Below are 18,076 nucleotides of genomic sequence, written 5' to 3' on the forward strand. Positions count from 1 at the left end.
GAATCAGTTCTAATATTCATCATGCTAATTAATTAGCAAAGTGTCTAGGATTGACTGGTGATTAAAAAAAAAAAAAAAGACTGGCTTTAGGTTAGAGTTTTGCAAGTCGTGGCCCTATACCTGGAATGTGTGATCCTGAGTGGGGTAATGGCCCTGCCTGGGTGTGGGCCCTGCACACGACAGCACTCCCTCGGGGCCGGCTGAGACAGGGTGCTGCTGGGGTGTCAGATCCTTAGGTTCCTTATTTTGGAATAGCAATAAATTGGAAAGAGAATGTCGAATGCAATTAAAATGCACAACATGAGAGCTGTGAGTTTCAGTTTTATTTGGGGCCATACTGAGGACTATAGCCCTGGAGAGAGCCTCTCAGAGAGCTCTGAGAAACTGCTCCGAAGAGGTGGGAAGGAGGTCAGCATATATGTGATTTTGGAAAAAGGGATGTGCAATCAAGCACACATCTCAGTAGAAGGTTGCTGCTAGTCACAAGGAGCAGATGTCTCAGTTAATGATTTTAGTGCTTTTCGAAGTATGGGAAGATGCAAGAAATTTGGTTCATAAAAATTTTCTCCTGGGACTTCCCTGGTGGCAGTGGTTAAGAATCCGCCTGCCATTGCAGGGGGCACGGGTTCAAGCCCTGGTCCAGGAAGATCTCACATGCAGAGAAGCAACTAAGCCCATACGCCACAGCTGAGGAGCCCGCGCTCTAGAGCCCGCGAGCCACAACTACTGAATCCCGCACGCCTAGAGCCCGCGCTCTGCAACAAGAGGAGCCACCGCAACGAGAAGTCCCTGCTCACCACAGCTAGAGAAAGTCTGAAGAACGAATTAGTGCTATTCTTGCTAGCCTCCCTCAACTGAAGAACTGGGGAGATGTGTACAGGCAGAACTTGAACTTGTGCTCTGGCCGACCGGGCTGGCCCCTGGTGGGGTCCAGTCTCTCCAGACAGGTATCCCTGGTGTGAGGAGGCCCTGCATGTGCTGCCTTCCCTGAGCCTCAGTTTTCCCCGCTGTGAAGTGGAAACAGAAGTAGCTCCTGCCCCAGTAGGCTTGGTGGGAATCACGTGAGCACTGAGGACCCAAAGCACCGAGCATGGTATCCATGCTCTTGGAGAGTTTGGGGTTACCTTGTCCCCGTTCGGCCGAGGGGGACACTGAGACAGGAAGACAGGAGGGTGGTGGTTTGACCAAGGGCAGCCTAGCTCAGGCTGCCACAATTTCTGTGAAGGCCTGTGAGGGCCAGAGGGTAGATTTGAGGATGGACGGACCCCACCGTCTCCCTGCTTGTTCTTCACTGGGCCGCCAGGGGGCAATCTTACAACGTGAAGTGGATCCAGGCACTGGTTTCCCTTCCCTCTCAGACTCCAATTCCCTTTTTCTCCCCCTCCAGGCCCTACAAGGTGTGTCTTTGACGTCATTTCCCTCTTCACTGGCCCCCTGGCTACCCTTCCCATAAACATGTGCCCACCCCAGGGCTTTTGCACTGGCCGTTCCCTCTGCCGGAGCACCCTCTCTTCCCTTCTATGCCCGGCAAACTGCTCTACCCCTCCCCCAAACCCCAACCCTGTCCTCTGCTCCCAGCCTGACCCCCACAGACCCTCTCCCCAGGACCTGACCCCTCAGGGTCCCTGACTCACTACTGCCCCCTCCCCAGCTTTCTTCTCCCCCTAGCCGCCCCGTCCTCACCAGCCAGCCAGCGTCCAGGGGCTAGGGGCACCTCAGGAGCCAGGGCGTTTTGGCCTCTCCTCCTGGAACCGCGTTCTCTGGAACAGAGATGGGGCAACTCCAAAAAAAAAAAAAAAAAAAAGGGAATTCCCTGGCCCGGGTTGGGGAACTAAGATCCCCAAAGCACGATGGTGCGGCCAGAAAAAAAGAGGTGATGGGGCAGCTGTGGGCGTGGCTCCAGATAATCCCGCTCTGGGCCCATCACCCACCCACCCCACCCAATCGCCGCCCAGCCACCGGGGACAGGACGAGGGCTGGGCTATATGTCACCAGGGAGGATCTACCCCTCTCTGGTCCTCAATTTTTTTTTTTTTTTTTTTCTATTTGGCCTCGCGGCTTGCGGGATCTTAGCTCTCCGACCAGGGATTGAACCCGTGCTCTTGGCAGTGAAAGCGCGGAGTCCTAACCACTGGACCGCCAGGGAACTCCCTCTGGTCCTGGCCGATGGGGATTTTCCGGACCAAAGCGAGTCCTGGGGAGGGTTGAGAGGTGAGGAGAGCTGTGGTCTGTGTGGAGGGGAGGTCTGCGATCCCACTCACCCCACGTTGGTCATTCGTCAAAGGCCCCCCGAAGCTCCTAGTTTAATTTCGCAGTGTCTCCTGGGGCAGGGTAGAACTGGGGGAGCGGGCAGCACTGGTTCTCAGTCCACCTGGACCCCACCCCTCATCTGAACCACCGCCTCCCTGGAACCTCGGTGTGTCACCTGCATTCAGACCCTGACTCTGGCTCCACCCCTCATTTGGTCCCTCCCCATCCCTGGTTCCAGCCTGGGTTTGATACAAGAGGCTGGATTTTGTGCTTAGGGGTCTCCGTGGTGACCCAGCAAGAGTTCACCCAGAGCTCCTGCTCCTACTGACAGGGACCATCAGAGCCATGGAGGATTCGTGTGTAGGAGAAAGGCCAGAGCCTATGGGAAGCCGGGGACTCTCAGGACCAAGGGTGTGGCTCAGGCTGCGGCTCCCCCTTTGGCCTCCAGGGGCCGCCCCAACCCAAAAGATAAGGCCACCAGGTCCCTATCCTGGTTCCATCAGGGGAATGGCTCCTACTTCCAGAATCTGCCCCTGCTACCCCAGGATGCCAAGTAAACCCTCTGAGCCTCAGTTTCGCCATCTGTAGAGCAATTATAGGAACAGCCTCACTGGGAGGGGTCAGTGAAGAGATGCAACTAAAGCGCTTCAGCATCCAGTAGGTGCTCAATGGATTTGTGGGCCACTTGCCCAGGCCGTGGCTCAGGAAGGCGGACAGAGAAATTAGTGCTAAAGCATGGCCACGGGGCAAGGAGCACATTCTGGGGTGAGACACTTGGGTCTACTTAGGACACGCTGAATCCAAAGGGCATGGGGGAGGTCTTGAGGCCCAGGAGGGGGCTGCACCCACGGAGGGGGTGTGAGGTGTGGGGTGGTCAGGCTGCAGTGACCTCCCCTCCATGTGGCCAAAGGAGCCAGAGCTTCCTGTAGGAAACTGGTCCAGTTACAGGCTCCTGGCTGCCAGGTACGACAGCTGTAAAGGAGTGAGCTCCCTATTGTCAGGGGCATGCAAGCAAACAAATGGTCTCCAACAGCATCTGGGCCAGGGGACAAGACAAGAGGCCTGATTCTCCAAGGACACATTAGGAGGCAGGTCACAGCCTGACCACAGGAGACCGAGGGTGGCACCGCCCAGCGGCTGGACTCCCCAGTCAGAGACAGCAGGTTCCAAAGAGCTAGGGAACAAACATTCCTCAGCTCCAGGCGCTGGGCAGGCCACTCCTGCCTGGTGAGACGTAAGCTGGATCTGGCCGCGTGGACTGCGTGTTTTTCCTGTGGCTTCTTCAGCCACAGCCTGACCACAGCCTAGATTCCGTCGGGTCGGCCATTTCCAAGTGTTTGTGTTCAGCTGGGCCAGACATCGGGCCTGTGGCCTTGGCCTCCCAGGAGGCCTGGAAAAGCACCACCAGCCTCCTACTCAGACATCCCTCTGCCTAGAGGCCGCTCATGAAAGCCACTCAGCAGCCAATGACAAGGGATGTGGGAGAGGGACAATCATGCTGAGGCCCAGGGGGAGCTTGTGTGTCCCCTGAGCAGGGGCCTCCCCCCCAGGCCAGGACCCCAGATGCAAAAACATGACCCTTGGCAAAGCTGATTTATTGGAGCCCCACTGCCCTGGCTTTCGAACTTTAGGGTCAGCTTGGGACCAGGTCAGCAGACACAATTGCAAGTCAGAAGCCAGGGTTATGTGTGAACAGCCCTGCCTCCGTGTGGGACCCTGTGAAAGGTACCTCCCTCTCTCAGCCTTGCTTTCCTCGGCTGAAAACTAGAGATAATACCTGCCTTAAAATGTTGTTGACAAGATCCAACCCAATGCCTAGCAGGTGCTTCACAAACCTGAGGACTCTTCTATGCCTCCAGGTTGGGTCTGGCTCTGCCTCCCCCATCTGACTGAAAGCCCCCTGAGGGGAGCGGCTGGGTCTTCAAGAGGAGGTAGTGAATTGCGGTTCGTCTAACTGTGTCCCTCCCCTGCTCAAAATCCTCACAGACAAAAGGTAAACTCTAAAACCAGCTTTCAAGACCTTTGGACATCTGATCTTGGTTTGGCAAACTCCCATTCTCTCTTCAAAGCCCATAGCAAATGCTCTCTCCTCCAGAAAGCCTTCCTTCGGCCCTTCTCTGGTTTTTTCCAGCCCCTGGCCCTCCTGCTGGCCTAAATCTGACCCCCACAGGCTGAGGTACCTGTGCCTGGCTCTGCCTCCCTCTTCAGAATGGGGCTCTGGAAAGGCCAGTCCAGGGCTGAGTCTGGGCATGATCAAGCATATCTGTACCCACAGGTCTGCATGTCGACATCACCTGAGAGCACATGTGTGCACATGCATGTGTGTGTGTGTGTGTGTGTGTGTGTGTGTGTGTGTGTCGCTGTCCCTGTGCTGGGCCCCAGGAGGGGCAGCCAAGGCAAATCCCCCCAGACCACCCAAGACAGAGGCATCTTTCCAAGGCAAGGAGCGTGGGCTGAGCAGGGCCCCTTTATGAGGGAGCCTGACTTGGCCGGGAGCTCATTTGTCTACCGACCCTCAGCCTGGAAGAACTGGGGGTGTGAGCAGCCGACCTCAGCCTCCTCCACCATGCCGGTGGTACCCTGCCTTATGACCCATCGTTAAAGCTCAAGCTCCATCTGGGGCAAAGGAGGGGCTGGGGCCCGGGGGAGGGCTGAGTCCTGAGTGGGCTCCCCCGATCGCCCTGATGGAGGCCCCGCCAGGCAGCCTTCGAGCTCATACCTGAGGTTTGGCAGCCAGTCCCCAGGGCTGAGTCAGCAGGAAGGGATTCGGGACTTCCTAGGAAAAGCATCTGGGACTTCGAGGCGCCCCCAGCCCCCAGCCCACAGCCTCCCCAGGGCCACCGGACGGTGGGAGGTGCCACGTGCACCAGGCTGCGCCCGGTGTGCTTTGAGGGACTGAACTGCGGGGGTTTGTGGCGGGTCAGAATCAGCCCTGACTTGGGCGATCTGGGTGCCTGAAGGTTGAGTGTCCCCAGGTGCAGGGTGACAAAGGGCAGCTGTGGGTGTTGCTGCTCCACTGTACACAGGTGCTCTTGGCTGCCAGCGCCCTCGCAGGACCCTGCCTCGTAAGCCTGTGTGTCAGGGTTCATCCGCCCGGGCTGCTGTGAGGGTTGGCACAGAGACCAGCTAGGCTGTCACACCCAAAACAACCGGCAAATCCAGCCGTGTGCACTTTGGGGGGGGGGCGGGGGGGATGACTGCGTATGGGGCTGCAATTAAGAGTGACAGTGTAGCTGAATGAGTGACAAGAAGGTGGCCTGGTGGTGTGGGAGGGAGTGTCTGGGGAGGACAGGGGCAGCGAGTGACCAGGACGGTGTGACCTCGGGACTGATGATAAGGACACTTGACTCCACGCGCCACATCTGCTGTTTGGCACGGCGCCTGTGACCCTGGGTAGGGCGGTGGATGTTTCCCTGCATGCATCCCCAAGTGTCCTTGTCTGTTGCTCCCCTGGTCCCTGGGGTCTCCTCCCTCCTGCCTGCCCAGATCCCCCACCCCAGGCCCTGGGGTCTGGCCTCAGCTCCTGCCCTGGGAGGGGTTGTGCAGGAGGACGTTGGCGTTCAGCTGGACTGTTCCTTCTCTGCTGGCCTCCTGCCTCTGTTTCCACCATTAAAATGCAAGCATTCCTCCCACCTGACTGAAGCCAGTTCTCCCTGCCAGGCTGGCTCCAGTCTTTGGGGTCTGCGACTGGGTCATACCCAACTCTGAGGGCTGATGAGGGAGACAGACGGGGCTGGGGAAGTGGTGGGTCATGCCAGGGACACGAGGCCCAAGTGGAGGCGCCAGCAGTGTTCAGCCAAAACAGGAGGCAGCTGGAGGGGAAGGGGCGCTGGGCTGCAGGTTTGGACCCTGAAGGTCTGCCACGTGGGAGGGGGCAGACCCAGTTCCATAAAAGAAACACTTTTCAACACGCTGAATGCCGCCCCAGGTCTAGAGGAGTCTTTGTTATGAGAAACTGTGTGATCTTTCCCAGCTCCAGCACCTTCTGTGGCTCCCCGTCACCCACCGGAGACTCTCCAGCTCCTTGCTTGGCATTCAAGGCTCTGTACACCTCCCCTGTGTGTCTCCCTTCTCCATGCCCGCCTGAGGTTTCCCTCCTCAGCCTTCACATGTACCTTTCCAGCTGCCTGGTATGCCTTTCCAGCCTTGCCCACCCGGCAAACTCCTAGACACCCTTCAAGACCCACTGCCTATGTCCTTTTCTCTGAGAAACATTGCCCTTCCCTTCAGCCTATGGTGTCCCCATTTGCTGTGTGACCCTGGGCAAGTCCCTTCAGCTGTGAAATGGGGGGTATGTGTGTCTAAAACCACCCTCCCTAAAAGAATATTTTGAGGCCCAAGACAATAAATATACATTAAATGCTCTCAAAGTGAGTTAGGGCTTGGGGGACAGGGAGGGCTTGTATCCAGTCACTGCTCAATGCATGTTCATTTTTATCTTCCTCCTCTTGGATTCTACAGGTTTAAGACTCTCTCGTTTTAAGCACTGTTCCAAGATTTTTCTCCCACTCGCAATACTAGGAATTTTAAGAACCCCTGGTTCTAAAATTATAAGTCTAAAATGTCGTAGGCGGGACCAAGGGCCTCCTTGTGCCCTGAGCTGATGCCAGGGTGGCTGGAGCTGGGGTCTCTGGGGGGAGCTTTATGCCCCCCACACCCCAAGCTGACGGGGTGTGGTCTGGCAGCCCCAGTTTTAGGGGGAGAGCAATGGATTTACCAGGAGGCGGATAGCAAACATTCCAGGAGGGGGCGGGGGACTCCTGGCTCGGAGGCTAGAATGGGGTCACAAGGCAGCGTCAAGAAGCACAGGGCTGTCAGCTCAGAGCCATGGCTTCCTTCTCTTGGAGCCTCAGTTTCCTCATCTGAATATTGGGGCCAAGTGCTGCCCTCTTGAAGAGTTGTTAGCAGGGATGAGGAGGCACTGGGGCCCCAGCCACCGTCCTGTGCCAAGCATTTTCTTGGGCTCTGCCCTCTGCCTGGAACAGTCTCCCTGGCCCTCTTCCCTCTAGGAGCCCCTGCTCACTCCTGGCCCAGCCGCAGCAGCTGGGGAGGGGGCCTCAGGATGACACCCACCCACCCCTGCCCCGCCATAGGGAAGGGGGGCCAGCTGCCTGCCCCAAACTCAGCTGCCCCAGGCCTGGCAGTGGCCGCGGCCCCAACACTTTCTCAATGAAAGGTATTTGGCAGTGGCGTCTGACACCTCATCACACCCAGCCTGGAAGCCAGCTTCTCCTGCCAGCTGCAGGGGGAACCCCCCCACTCCTGCTGCTCCCCAGGACCCCGACAGGCAGGCCCAGAGTCTGCATTGCCTTGGGCGGAGGCCTACCCCTCTGAGCTTCCCTCTCAGCTGAGGGTGTAGACACAGTATGTCTGGATAAATGCTTATGCCCCTGGCTCCCAGGGGCCTCAAAGCATCTCCCCTCTCTTGTCCATCACAGCCTATCCAAGGAGAGGCTGGGGTACTGGCACCGGGGCCTCCAAACCTTGTCTCCAAGCACAGCCCTGGGGCCCACCCTCAGAGACTGGGGCTGATACCCTCGGGTTTGCCAGATTCTCCCAGACCCTCCAGGCCCCTAAGTCTGGCCCCTGGGCAGGGGAAGATGTTCCCATGAAAGGCATGGCCTGAGCAAAAGTGTGAGTGAGGGCTGGAGAGGCTGGGGGTTGTCGGATGGAGAGTTCTCCAGATGGACAAGAGCCAGCGGGCCATGTGGGCTGAGCACTGACTCCACAGGTGTGTCGGGGTCTGTGTGAACCTCTCTCCCCGCCAAGGCCAGGCCCTCTCTGGGCCCCCATTGCTGGCACAGAGGTGACACCTCTAAATGCTAGACAGGTAAATGGTAAGAGGGGCTGGAGGGGCAGGGGTGGGCAGGTGGGCGAGCGGGCGGGCGGGTGATAGAAGGGGAAGTGGGCGGCTGAGTGGGTGGGTGGGTGTGCAGAAGGCCTGAGCAGGCCCTAGAATAAGGGAATACCCCGCACTCCAACTCCCTGCCATCATCACCCTTTCCGGGGGCAATCAGCCAGGCACAGTGCTCCCCACTCCAGGCCCCCAGAAACGCCACATCGATGCCTTCCAGGGACCGACGTCTACAGGCCAAGGGAGTCTCACGCGTGTTCTTGAGGGGACTGCTGGGTCACCCAGGGAGCCCCCGCTCCTGCCGGGATTCACTCCAAGGCCCAAGCAGCCCTTTGCCTCTCCTTTTTGGGACCTCAAGTTCTCTGTCTGGAAAGTGGGGGTGTGGTCAGAACAGCACCTGCCCCATGGGGTGTCAGGACAACTTGCCTGGCCACGCGCACACAGAGCGCAAGCAAGTGATGGTTCTGCACCTCCAGACTGAGAGTCCTGGTGAGGTCAGAGGGCTCAGGACCATGGCCTTGGGCAGCCAAATCACCATGTGGTCAAGGCATGGCCAGGCCTCAGCCGGGTGTGACCCAGGGCAGGGCAGCTGTGGCCCCGGTGGAAGAAGTCCAGGGAAGCCTCAGTTCCTGCCTCCTGGGGCAAGCGGCCCTGCCAGGGCCTCTCCCTGCCCACAGTAGCCCCTGGGCATGTGGCCAGATAGGAGCCACTGACCACAGCCAAGCAAGGAGGATAAGGCCAGGGCAGCCGCTGCTACTGTGTTTTGCAGTCAGGGCTGCACAAGCCTGGGCTGCTCATGAGTCGGCTCTGCACACACATGTCGCAGATGCACTTCTGTGGGCATCGGTTGGGGCCCACGTGCCTGCCTGAGGAGTGTCCGGGGCTGCACGGGGGCCTGCAAGCCGCTTGCACACCCATGTCCGTATGTGCTTCAGGCCTGTTTCTGCCTGCCAAGGTGCACCTGGATCCAGCAGCCCCAGCCTCCATCCTTCTCTCCCCAAGACTGACACCAGGAGTTGGAAATGCAGCATCTTTAATTGAATCCCTGCCCCGACCCCCTGGGGAATCTCCAAGCACCAAACATATGAGAATTGTGCTCCCCAGCCCCAGAGCCAAGAAGCCTCTTCCCCAGACCTTCAGTGGGCCATGTCCGGACCCCACACTCACACCTGTTATTATTTATTCAATAAATAACCCCAAGAACAAAACTCAGGGTAGAGGACCCAATAAAGCATCCAGCTCAGCACAGAAATCTGAAAGGGCAGATTATCTGAAATCAGGGTCAAAATATGAAATGAAATCAGAGCTGGCATGTGAGCTGGGAATGATCCCCTCTGGGCCTCAGTCGGTCACCAGCCCCGACCATCACCCCAGGATGCTGGCTTCCACAGTCAGGACAAACTCCATTTCACGTCACACAGCAACAATTATCTGCCTGCGTTTCCACCATCGGACCTGACTGAATTCTGGGCAGGGGAGGGAAGTACCCAGAAACCTGAAGAGACTTCCCAAGGACAGAGGAGTCTGGAGCAGGGCAGGGGAGTGAGGCTGGGGCCCAGGGTCACTGCTGGACCCTGCCACGGCGGGTGCGGAGGGGACCTGAGGCTCGTGCCTGTGCCCGGGCCACCTCGCCCATCTCCCTGCGGATGTCACCAAGAGCTGCCGATGGGGACTCCAGCAGCCTCTGGAAGAGGCTAGGCCGGCCCGCTGGTGTCTCCCGGCACTGAAAGGTGACGGCTGTGCCAGCATCGGCCTTCATCTCCCTGGAGAAGCCATCAGAGGAGCCATCGAAGCAGCGGCCGATGGCAATCTCCTTGGCCAGCCTTGGGCTTTGGTCAGTGACTGTATAGACACCATAGTTGTGACCCAGAGGGTCCAGCGGGGCCAGCATGGAGAAGGCAGCCAGGTCATCAGCGGGTGCAGCAGGGGGGTGCCGGGTCAAGTAATCCTGCAAGAGTCCGTTGACCTCCACGCGTCGGCAGCTGCCCTGGGGCATGATGGTCACCAGCGTCCTGTCCACCTGACTCTGGTCGAACAGCATCCCGCTGCACTTGAACTCCACGCAGGCGGCAGATGTGCTAGGGCGCTGGGGGTCTCGGACACTCCGGTCATCCCGCAGACCGTAGAGCTGGCCCTGGGTCCGAGGGTGGCTGCCCCCCGAATTGTGGGAGCGGACCATGTATTCCTGGGGACCCTGGATCTTCACCTTGAGGAAGCAGGCCCTGAACTCCTGCGGGTTGGGCCACCACGCCAGGAGATCTCCAGTCCAGGAGGCCGGCACGCCCTCGCGGAAGGGGACCACGTTATACTCGTATTTTTCCATCTCCACGCGAGCAAAGCGGAAGTGGCTGGCGGTCACCGGGGCCTCCTGGCACTCCCGCAGGTTGCGCCACGGGTACACGGGGCCGTTGGCCTCGGTGGGGTCGCCGGACCTGGGTTTGGCGAGGTTGATGCGGAAGCCATTGCGTTTGAGGGAGGGGTCATCGTGGTCGGTGCGGCGGTAACCCAGCTTGTCTAGGTAGGGCTGGGCCACGCCCACGGTGGCCGGGAGGGGGCGGGGCCGGGAGGGGGCGGGCTCCAGCTCCTCCCCGCCCAGGGTGGCCGTGACCAGGGCGGTGTAGGCGTCTGGCCGGTCAGCATCGCAGAAGGCGGGGAGGCAGGCCCCGTTGGGACCAGTGACGGCGCTGTCGAAGCGGCCCCAGGCGCGGGGGTTGGCCGAGAAGCCGGGGGCAGGCTCCAGGTTGACCAGCGTGACCACCACGCCCTCCACCTGCTCGCTGGGGGTGAACTTTTCGTTGGCGTAGGCGCGCACCTTCACCAAGCAGCGGCGGCGCTCAGGCACGTCCAGGTTGAACAGACGCCGCTCCCGGATCTCCACGTTGCCCACCAGGAAGACCCGCTCCTCCCGGCGGACCCGTGAGGCCGCCGACCTCTCACGCTGGAAGCCGCTCTCCTCTTCCCACAAGCCCGTGTCAGGGTTCAGCGACCACAGCTTCAGGGCCTCCACGTGGCCGGCCATTCGGATCTGGCTGGCGGCCACACGCACGGCCACCGGCCCGGTCTGCAGCTGCTCTGCGGAGCCGGCAGCACGCAGGTCCACCGAGAACATGCCGTAGGTGCGCAGTGGAGCCAACTCCCCGTCACCGTCCACAAATCGCAGGTCACTGGGGGCGGCGGCCGCCGAGGTGACATTTCGGGGGTCCACGAATGTCACCCGGGCCTCCACAGCCCCTGCGTAGGGTTCACCATCAGCTCTGCGGAAGGCTCTCGGCGGGATGACCAGCTCGCCTAAGGGGGCTTCGTCCTCCATCTCCCCGAGGGATATCGTGTTGCTCTGGCTGGCATCTAAGATGACAGGGGCTTTCTTGCGCATGGCCTTGACCTCATGGTACACGCCCGCACCTCGAGGGTCAAAAGGCAGGACCCTGACAGTGTCCACGAACTGGCCACTGGGATCCACGAAAGTAATCACCGGCCGCTGAGTGGAAGGTGCCACCTCAATGGTGAAGTCACCCTGGTAGGATGTGAAGCCAATGGGCTCCCGGCCCAGGAGGATCCGAGCAAAGCGCAAGGGCTCCCTAGAGTCAGCGGCCACCACACGTCCCCGGATCAGCCCCCGCAGGGGCAGACATTTCCGGCAGCCACATTCAGCCACTATCTTGACTGGGAGGATGTAGTCAGAGCAGTGGATCCTCCTGCTCTCCAGGCGGTGCACTGAGCAGCAGCGGGTGCCCGCATCCCCACATCGGGGGCTCGAGCCTGCAGGGCTGGGGCAGAGGGTGTCAGGGCAAAGGCCCACGTCCAGGTAGATGGGGCCGCTGCCTGGCTGACCACAGTCGTCTGGAAGCTTGATCAGGTGTTCTCGGGGCTGGGGGTCACAGGCTGGCTGGCCTGGGGCTGTGGAGCAAGAAATCCGCCAGATCAGGGTAAGGGGGGGAACTCCATGGAGGCCAAGGTTGGGGGCCTAGATTGGGGTCAGAGGCTCAACCCGGGGGCTCAGTGGGAGCCTGGGATCCGACTGAGCAAGGTCAGAGATCAGTCTGAAGTTGGGCTTCCATTTAAAGTTGCGTTTTAGCTGGGGTTGGGGCTCAGTTTGGTGTCAGGGCTCGCTCAGGGTTGTGGGTAGGGTTGCTGAGGACGCTCACCAAGCACGGTGAGTTGGGCAGTGCCCGATCGCACGGCCCCGGCATCATTCCACGCTTTGCAGTGATAGGTGCCTGCCTGGTCTGGGTGAAGCCCATGCAGCTCCAGGTGGGTCCTGTACCTGTGCTTTCGCCTGTCCAGCAGGGTCCCGTTGTGGAACCTGGGTGGTGGGTGAGCAACACCATGAATGCCCTTGGCACGGGGGAGGGGCTGCATCCGTCCCGCCCCACGTGGAGCACAGGGAGGTTGCAGAGCAGCTTCCTCTGGGTCTCTGAGGCACTACACAGGCACTTGTGAGGCACTCACAAGTCTCTGAGTCTTCATGGGAAGCCCATTCCAACCCCAAAGCTGGGCGCGAGACCCTTGAGCATGGGGCAAGGCACTCACCAGGAGTATTTCTTGGGCATGGGGGTGCCCAAGGCTTTGCAGCAGAAGGTCACATTCTGGCCAGCCTCTCGAACTCGGGACTCAGGGTGCTTCACCAGGTAGGGCTTCTCTGGGGGCAGAGGCAGCAAAGGTCAGGGCCCTGCCCCATCCCAGCTTCTCCCAATGACCCTTCCCAAGAGCAGGGCCCCATCCTTTCCCTTACAGTGATGCCCTGTTTCACTTGGGCCTTTTCTGATGACCCTCCCCTCACTCAGGTTCACCTCACATCTGCTGGAGACTGTGCCCTTAATGCTTAATCTTAATGCTTCCCTTTGCAACTCCACCTGTCACCTCACATCTTCTCCAATGACCGTTACACCTTATTTCTTGCCCCATTGGCCTCACTGTGCATCACATCATCCCAAGTGCTTGGTGTCACCCTGAATTTCCTCCCCAGTTCCTCAGCCCCCTCATCCCTCTTGCCACGAGGCACTTACCCAACTTATTAAGGACAACAGTGACCACAGCAGAGTTGGAGCTCTTGGCCTGGGCCTGGGCCTGGGCCATGCCTGCAGGGAAGCCATCCATTTGGGCACTGACATTGGCTCGGCTGCTGGCACAGACTCCAGGCACCCAGAAGGTTCCGTGGGCATGGCTAGTAGCCATGGTGCCAGGCCAGTCTCGCAAGGAGACCCTGGCTGTGGCAGCGGACGCCCAGATGGGGTGACCACCGAGCCCAGAAGGATGTGGTCAGGGCACCCACAGGTGTTGGGACCACACCCTGGGGGAGGGGGGACACAGGAGGCAGAGAAGACTCTTGACCCCTTCCTGGGGAGGGCTTTCCTCTCTATCAGTCACTCAGCAAAGGTACTCAGACACCCTCCCCACCTTGTTCCCCTCAGAGAGTCCTCAGCATGGACCTGCTTGGAGCAGCCCTTGGTGTGAAGGACATGGGGCTGAGTGGTCAGGGCTGGGCCAAGGGGAGGGACTTGGGGTCCTGGTGTGAAGGAGATGCCCTGGAGGAGGGGACAGGATAGGTGACTCTTACAGGGCAGAGAGGCTCCTTCTAGCATGAGGGGAAATGTTCAGGCAGGGGCTGGGGGCCCAGCGAGGGGATGGGTCTTGGGCCCAGAACATCTCCCTCCCGTCACAATCCTGCGGTTTCGCCATAAAATGGAAAATTCCACTGGAAACTTCAGGGCAGAGGCACGGAGAAGGCAGAGCCAAGCAGAGTAGGGTGGGGATCCCACCACCCCATTGGCCACTGTGCTCCCCCACCCTGCTGCGTGCTCTGCTGGGGCAGTCTCCAGACCATGTTTGTGGAGACCAGGCCTGATTGGAATTTCCAGTCGCCTCCTGGCTGGCCTGGTGTCTGGCCCAGGGAGGGCCTGGGCATCGTGTCTGCCAGGGTGTGAGCGCATGTCCGCGTGGGCATGGGGGACGGGCGTGGCCTGCGAATGCCACGCGTGTGTGCACCCCGAGTGCGTGAGCCAGCTTCTGTGTGTATCCACGTCCACCAGGCCATCCGCACACTCCAACAGGCACACAGAGGAAGCGCCTCCTCAGATCTGCCCATGACTGGACACGACCCCCATGGCGTCCACCCGTCCAGATGTACACATTTACCAATGCTCTTCGGGGGCCCGGAAGGGAAGGAAAAGCCAGTCTCCACGTGGTCCAAGTTCTGGTCGTCTAGGCTCCGCCCCTACACTCAGGCTCCGCCTCCTCCCTCCAGGCGCCGCCCCATCAGGCTCCGCCCCAACTAGCCCCTCTAGGTACTTCCCTCAACTGGCCCCGCCCCTACACCCAGGCCCCGCCTCTAACCCCACTAGCTCCTCCAGGCCCCGCCCCTCCTACCTGGACATGGAGGCCTCACACACTTCTGCGCCTCCAGGGGACGCCCAGGACACGCATCCGCAGCGGGGCTTGGGCAGCGGCGGCGGCGCAAGCGACGGCCTGGCCCACAGCTCCCCGAACAGGGACCCCACGGGCCCCACGCACCCCACGTGACCTCTGGAGAGAGGGCAGGGATGGGGGCGTCAGGTAGAATCTGGAATTCTGTTGACAGTGTGGGACTGGAGGGTGCTCCCGTCACGTGCATCCGAGTCAGAGAGAAGTCCTGCCCACTGCCTCAATCGGTGCTCCCCCAGGCGCACCAGTCGAATGTGCAGTTGAGGTACCTTCCCGCCCTCGCCAAGATAAGCCCTGCTGTTCTCCCTGCGTCTCACACACATCTGGGGCTCAAAACACACCTCCACAGAACGGCCCTAGTTCTAAGGCCTAGCAAAAGAGGGCAGTGAGAGGGAGCTATGTTCCTGGGGGCCCCTTCCTGACCCCCACCTGGGCCCCGGCCATTCTTAGCCCCTCCCTTCCAAAGCCCCTCTCCTATCCGGTCCGGCCCTCTCCTGCGGCCTTGCTCCTAAAAGACCCCGCCTCTTCCTAGCCACGCCCTGCACCCCCCACCCCCACACACACAACACCATCCTTTCAGGCCTCATCCACCTATGGCCAGTCCCCGCCGCTCCCTTAGCCCCGCCCTCACCGAGCGGGCAGCGGAAGCGCACGTGGTAGTTGGAGCAGCGGCGGCCTCGGGGCTGCTCGCGGTTGAGGCACCAGAAACCTCGCGTGGGGTTCAAGTGTACGCGCTCGCCGACGTCTGACGGCAGGGCCCAGTCTGTGGTGCGCGCCTCCAGCGCCAGCGGCCGCGGGCACACTCGCGCCGGCCCGTAATAGAAGCGGATCGCAGCCAGGCTCTCGAAGTCACCGTCGCCTCCCGGGTGGTCGACGTTGAACCAGGACGTCCACTCGCTGGCCTCTGCCGGCACCGCACGCGCTGGGACCCGGGCCTCAGCCGGTCGGGCCCCATCAGTTCATGCAGGAGCCCGGGCTGCGGCCTGCCCACCCCCATCTGCGTGTTTAAGCCAGGTCCCCCTCCCCACAAAAGTGCATGGGCTAGCCCAGCCTGCCCAGATCCAGAGCCCTCGAGGGCAGAAGGAGCTGTAAAAGGATCAGGGGAGGTTGGATTGCGCTTGCACCGGCCCTAGTTCTGCTGCTCAGTATCTGAGCTGGCCCATGAGTGCATGCTGAGATCTTGCCACTGTCTCACCAGCCCCCACTCAGAATTCAGAACCGTTGAGGTGTAAGGAGATATAAAGGCAGCACGAGGAGCCAGGCCTGAGACCAGCTGTTCCACTGCCTAGCGGCCTCGCATCACTGCCAGCTGGGACCTTGCTCATTGCCCACTGAACCTATCAGGCAACCTCCGTTTCACGGAAGCCAGAGGTGGGAAGGGTCTGGTCTCTCACAGGTTAACTTCTGTTTCCATCAACCCCCCAAGAGGCGCTCACTCCTTTCCTCATTCAAGAGCAAGTCAAATAGAACCTTCCTAGCTGGGAAGCTAGAGACTTGGGTTCCAGAACTCCTGTTTCCCTGACTGAACTGAGCTGGTTGTCTCACCGCCCCGCCCCGCCCCACCCTGGTTTCCTCCTGGACAAACAGCCTGGGCTCTCATCTCCCTGCTCCTAAAACTTAGACCTCTTGGGGCACCACTTCCAGGGGCTGCCATGCCCAGGGACCAGGACAGTCCTGGGCTCTTCACCCAGCTTGTATCCCCTCCTCACAAGACCCTACCAGCCAGAGCTCACACAGAGTCCACAGCAGAACGAGGACTCGGACCCAAGCTGGCTCACCTTCCCAGTCCTCCAGGGCTGGCGAGGGCTGGCCAGGATGCAGCAATGAACCTTCAAGGCCCCACGCAGTCACCATGGGCTCCTCAGGGGTGGTGGTGCCTGTCGAAGGGGTGAGGGGTAGGGGGAAGGACCTCTGTGAACTCCTGGTATGCAAAGTGCTGCCACGATCGTCCCCATTTCACAGAGGAGAAGCCAGAATCCAGCTCTGGCTGATCCCGAGAATTGCAGCACCCCCTCCTCCAGGAAGCCTCCCCATGACCTCCCCACCCCCAGTCTCCCACAGCCCCATCCCTCACTCTGACACAGCCCCTTAGGTTGGGGAAGTCTGTGTCCACTCTGCTCCCCAGACCCAGTTCTCCCACTGTGCTCAGTGGCCATGGGTTCAGTTGGCTGTGCCCCTCCCTGATGTCATATTGATCTGAATTTTCTTTCATCCGTTTGCTGACTGGAAGTCCCTCCCTCAGTTTACCTTTCATCCCTGCACTTGGGGCCCAAGCTGCCAGTGGGAAGTCCTTGGAATCTAGCCTGTCTTCTCCAGCCACGAGTTGTCTGAGATAGCTGGGCTGGGCAGTGACTTCAGACAAGTCCCTTCCCTCTTGGAGTCTCAGTCTCCCCATCTGAGAAATGGGCCCAGTTCCCCACTCCACTGAGTGTTCCAGAAATGGGAATTTCTTTTCTGAGTGCTGTGTGTGTGTGTGTGTGTGTGGAAGAGGGAAGGAGTTAGGTGAGAGGGGACAGCTCTGGCCCCTTCATACTGAGGCCAAGACTGGATGATTCAGGGTCCAAATGCTGTGGCTGAGATGGGCACCCTGCAGTCCTGAGAATCCAGAGGAGCCTGAAGTTCATAGCCACACTCCCGGTGCCCCTATCGTCCCTTGGAGGAGGGAAGACAGTGGATGAGATCCCCTCCTGCCCCAGGTGGTCCCAGAGCTCCATCTCTTCGTTGCCCCCTCACTCCACCCCCGAGGCTGGCAAAGGGAATGCAAGCCTGGGGAAGCAATTGGGTCCCTTGGTTCTGTCTCCAGGCTCCGGCTGCTTGCCACGCCCTCTGTCAGACGTTCGGCGCCTAGGGGGCTGATCTGGGGTCTGGGGGCGCCTCACCTCGGGTCCCCGCCAGGTGCGCGGCGGCGACACAGAGGCAGAGCAGTATCTGCAGTGACGCCATGGCCAGGTCCGAAAGTCGGAGGGAGGGTCCCAGCTCCGCTGTGCACTCGGGTCGGACTCCCGCGGGTCTGGCGGCCGCTGGGGCTGTGGATGTGGGAGGGACGCGACCGCAGGCCACGCCCCTTCCAGGCCACTCCCCGTCCAAGCAACGCTCCCGGCCCGAGGTGACTGCGGTGCGCAGACAACCTCTTTGGGTCGCCCCCCCCCCTCGGTGCGTCCGGCTGTATCTCCGCCCTCGGGCTGGCCTGCGTCCCCTCGTCGCCGGCTGGAAGTCCCCTCCTTAGCCCACCCTCTGTTCTCCACGTCGGGAAGTGCCTCCTGGAATCGAGCCTGAAGCTGTCCGAACCTTCAATGTTTAAGCCGCCCTTTAGGCGGCTAGAAATCCTCCATCGGGTCTAACTTCGATTCTATTGGCTTTAGGCCACCCTGAGCAGCCTGGAAATCCCACCCTGAATCTACCCTCCACTCTTCTGGCTCGTTTTCTCCGAGGCCAGCGGGAAGTCCCATTTACGTCTGCCCTCCATCCCTCCCGCCTTGGGGCCACCAGGGGACCGGTGGGAAGTTCCTCCCTGAGCTTCCCCACCCCCGCGCCGGACCCCGCGCACAGAGG

The 18,076-nt window shown here is 60.3% G+C and overlaps 1 protein-coding gene across 1 annotated transcript; it reads right to left on the reverse strand.

Annotated features, from left to right (window-relative positions):
* Window positions 1-9,267: 9,267 nt before the first annotated feature.
* On the reverse strand, window positions 9,268-17,467 carry CILP2 (cartilage intermediate layer protein 2). Its single transcript, XM_036845367.1, is given in 9 exon segments — window positions 9,268-12,001; window positions 12,250-12,407; window positions 12,635-12,743; window positions 13,111-13,317; window positions 13,320-13,394; window positions 14,471-14,626; window positions 15,156-15,428; window positions 16,303-16,401; window positions 17,404-17,467. Coding segments are annotated over 9 exon segments (3,477 nt in total). The 3' UTR covers window positions 9,268-9,665.
* Between the last annotated feature and the right edge of the window lie 609 nt (window positions 17,468-18,076).

The sequence above is a fragment of the Balaenoptera musculus genome, chromosome 3 (genome assembly GCF_009873245.2).
Source record: "Balaenoptera musculus isolate JJ_BM4_2016_0621 chromosome 3, mBalMus1.pri.v3, whole genome shotgun sequence".
Taxonomy (NCBI): domain Eukaryota; kingdom Metazoa; phylum Chordata; class Mammalia; order Artiodactyla; family Balaenopteridae; genus Balaenoptera; species Balaenoptera musculus.